General features: G+C 38.3%; 1 protein-coding gene across 1 annotated transcript; it reads left to right on the top strand.

Annotated features, from left to right (window-relative positions):
* Positions 1 to 657: 657 nt before the first annotated feature.
* Positions 658 to 1111, top strand: LOC106527725 (histone H2B 1/2). The gene has a single exon (XM_014022709.1). The coding sequence runs from the start codon at positions 686 to 688 to the stop codon at positions 1058 to 1060; it is 375 nt and encodes a 124-aa protein (XP_013878163.1). The 5' UTR covers positions 658 to 685; the 3' UTR covers positions 1061 to 1111.
* Positions 1112 to 3320: the final 2209 nt, after the last annotated feature.

Genomic DNA, 3320 nt, shown 5'->3' with positions numbered 1-3320 from the left:
GTAAATGAGTGAAAACTGCAGAGTTCTGGCCAGTATCACTCCACCCCCTGTTAACAATAAGTGTTAATTAGGTGTCAACGATAGCCATGTGATGTGAGTATCAGTCACCTGGAGGCAGTGCTTAAAAGCCTGAACTTTGCCTGAAACTCTCATACTGAAGAAGTCTCTTGGAGGAGAGACGAAACGTTTCATTAGAGAAGAACCCGTCCAGAAGACCGATACATTTTTTTCCTTTTGATTTTTTACCTGGATTACTGAGATGCATCAGGACATTTATAAATCTGGTTTACACCAGTTTGTTGTGGTTGACCAGAAATGGATTCATTGATTCATAAAACAGTGAATCTTTAAAAACACTGTAAACCTCTAAGTTAGAGAAGCCATGAACTCTAAATGCAAATTGTCTCTTGTGACAGATTTGATCTACTTTATATGTATATCTTTCTCTAGTCTTGTCACGTACAGAAAATTAGTATTTTTAGTTTTCAATTAAAGTATATAAAAAGTGAAGAGTAAAGGATCACTCCCGCGCTTTTGTCTCAGTTGTTCCACTGCAGCAGATTAGTGAGCAGGCTCAGCCAATCACAGCCAGGCTCCAGCACAGTTACATTAGCATGGAGTGTGTATAAGATAAGTGGGCCCCTCCTCGGCGGTACTCTCGTCGCAGTGAACTCCAACTGAAATCATGCCTGAACCCGCCAAGTCTGCGCCCAAGAAGGGCTCGAAGAAAGCCGTGACCAAGACCGCCGGCAAAGGAGGCAAGAAGAAGAGGAAGACCAGGAAGGAGAGCTACGCCATCTACGTGTACAAGGTGCTGAAGCAGGTCCACCCTGACACCGGCATCTCGTCCAAGGCCATGAGCATCATGAACTCGTTCGTCAACGACATCTTCGAGCGCATCGCCTCCGAGGCCTCCCGCCTGGCTCACTACAACAAGAGGTCCACCATCACCTCCAGGGAGATCCAGACCGCCGTGCGCCTCCTGCTGCCCGGTGAGCTGGCCAAGCACGCCGTGTCTGAGGGAACCAAGGCTGTCACCAAGTACACGAGCTCCAAGTAAACCTGCTCCTCCATTAACATCAAACACAAAGGCTCTTTTAAGAGCCACCCACCCGGTCTGTAAAGAGCAAAGTTCTGTGTCCTTGTCTCTGAAATAAAACTACTAGATGTCCTGTTCGTAATGTTCTCCCATTAAGGACTAGACATGAAAACAAAAACAAAGTGTGTGTGTGTATATATATGTGATCCAATACAACTTAAATTCAGTAGACTGGTGAGAATTTTTTTTCCATGTCTGTTAAATTGCAGAAAATGCATGATCAAAAAAGTTCTTCAAACGGTCTCTGAGTCATTTTATTGTAATAAAATGAGTCAACATGCATACAGCAATACAAGTTGAGTCTGAGGACACAGCCCCAGTGAAGCATTGTTATACCTTTAGTGTAAACCAGTCCCTAAACTGGTTGTTTTTGACATGTAAGGAGTGGTTCTGAGCAGCAAAATACCTTAGTTTCAGTTAAAACTTGTTCTGTGGTCTGTAAACAAAAACACCTTAGAATGTAGTTATACTTCATATTTCATCATCTCTTACATGTTCACATTCCAGTAGTAACAAAGTAAATAGTCCCACAATCCTGTTGTGCAGAACAGGTGTGTATGTGTGGTTTAAACTGGAACAACAAGAAATGACACTTTAAAGGTGCTCTACTGGAAGCTTACAGCATTGATTGAAATGATTCAGAATATATCATGACAGTAAGCAAACAATACAGTTAGAAGTAAAACAAGAAAGAAACTATTAGAATACATTCAAAACTTAAATACACAGGTGACAATTTCATTTTCCTTCACAGTACTGATGCAGTTTATGGATAGTGACATAATACTGACATCACGGAGGAGCAAAGTTGTGACTACCCCATCAAGTAGAGGGGGATTATCTCTGTAGATCACATCCAGAATAAGTGTCCTGACTCACCATGTAGGCCTAAATAAAGTGAGTTCTGTATTTGTTGACTATTCTAGTTGCTGCTATTGAAGTGATTGTTATTACAAAATACAATTTCAGAAATCATGAAACAAAACTGAATAATAAAAATAACGAACGTTGGTTAGCTTGGATTATATTGCCTTTTAAGGTTATGTCTAATGAGGTCCGTACCACACGTCTGATCTGGGTTACATCTTGGACTCGTGCGTAATTACGCACCACGGTGCCTGCAGGCGAGCACGTAGACCTACTCTGTGACGAGCCAAGCAGCCCCAACCGTCACCTGCCGAGGAGCTTTGTCTTTGGTGACTGCTGAAACTGACCCCCCACCACGCACGGACTCACAGGATGGAGTCACATTGAGCTGAGAAACATAAAAAAAACAGTTTTACTTCTGAAGAATTTGTGTGAGGAAGAAGCAGGACTGAACGATCTGAGTGACACATATCACCACCAAATAAACAATAAAATTAAAATTTGCAACGTCTCCTGTGATTTTTAAAATGACTTTATAAATATTCAGCAATGAGACATTTTTCTTATATAACCACAATCTGTTGTAGATGGGGGAACAAATAGTAAATTGTTACGTTTATTGAAATTACATCAGACTTAAAAGCTTATTTTAATTTTATTTTAAACTGTTACATTATTAACTTTATAGTTACCAAAAGCTAAGTTTAATCTGTTACTTTTAACATATACATGAATATTTAAACCCACATTATTATAATTGTATCAGTATTTAATAATAAATCAGACAAAAAATTTGAGAATTCAGATAAAAACTGAGAATAAGGGCCCACTGCCTGCTGGTCCAATACCAGTTTTACTTAAGATTCACAATTAAACTAATGCAACAAAAATACTAACAAAATAAAAACAACAAAAAGAACACAAAGTTAATCTTAATAAACTTCATTTATTTCGTTTTAATTTTGACGAATTAAGTAACTCCTACAACTGTTTAAAGATGTCCTATCACAAGCACTAAAATATGTTAAAAACAATGTTACATTAAGAAAAGTACTATGTATAAATACTGTGACTGAAGATGAAAACATACTCAGAGGTCTGGAGAAAAAAAACAGAGAGATATGTACTTCCTGGTTCTTGTAGAATATTTAGTGGATTCTGTTTTTTATATTTATTGATTTGTGATTTATTTTGTTGAAATTTTAGTGACATTTGAAAATGTTACTTTTTTCAGTCTAAAACATTAAAGGTATTAAAATGAGATACAGGAAAATGTGTCATTTTACAAATATAATGGATGATGTGTGTGTGGGAAGATGTGTGTGTGTGTGTGTGTGTGTGTGTGTGTGTGTGT

The sequence above is a fragment of the Austrofundulus limnaeus genome, unplaced genomic scaffold, assembly GCF_001266775.1.
Source record: "Austrofundulus limnaeus strain Quisiro unplaced genomic scaffold, Austrofundulus_limnaeus-1.0 Scaffold339, whole genome shotgun sequence".
Lineage (NCBI taxonomy): Eukaryota > Metazoa > Chordata > Actinopteri > Cyprinodontiformes > Rivulidae > Austrofundulus > Austrofundulus limnaeus.
The sequence above is the reverse complement of the archived record's forward strand: the minus strand, read 5'-3'. Positions and strand labels throughout refer to the sequence as shown.

What these genes read in the sequence shown, in the direction of transcription:
- LOC106527725 (XM_014022709.1), top strand. Translation starts at nt 686, where the DNA reads ATGCCTGAACCCGCCAAGTCTGCGCCCAAGAAGGGCTCGAAGAAAGCC.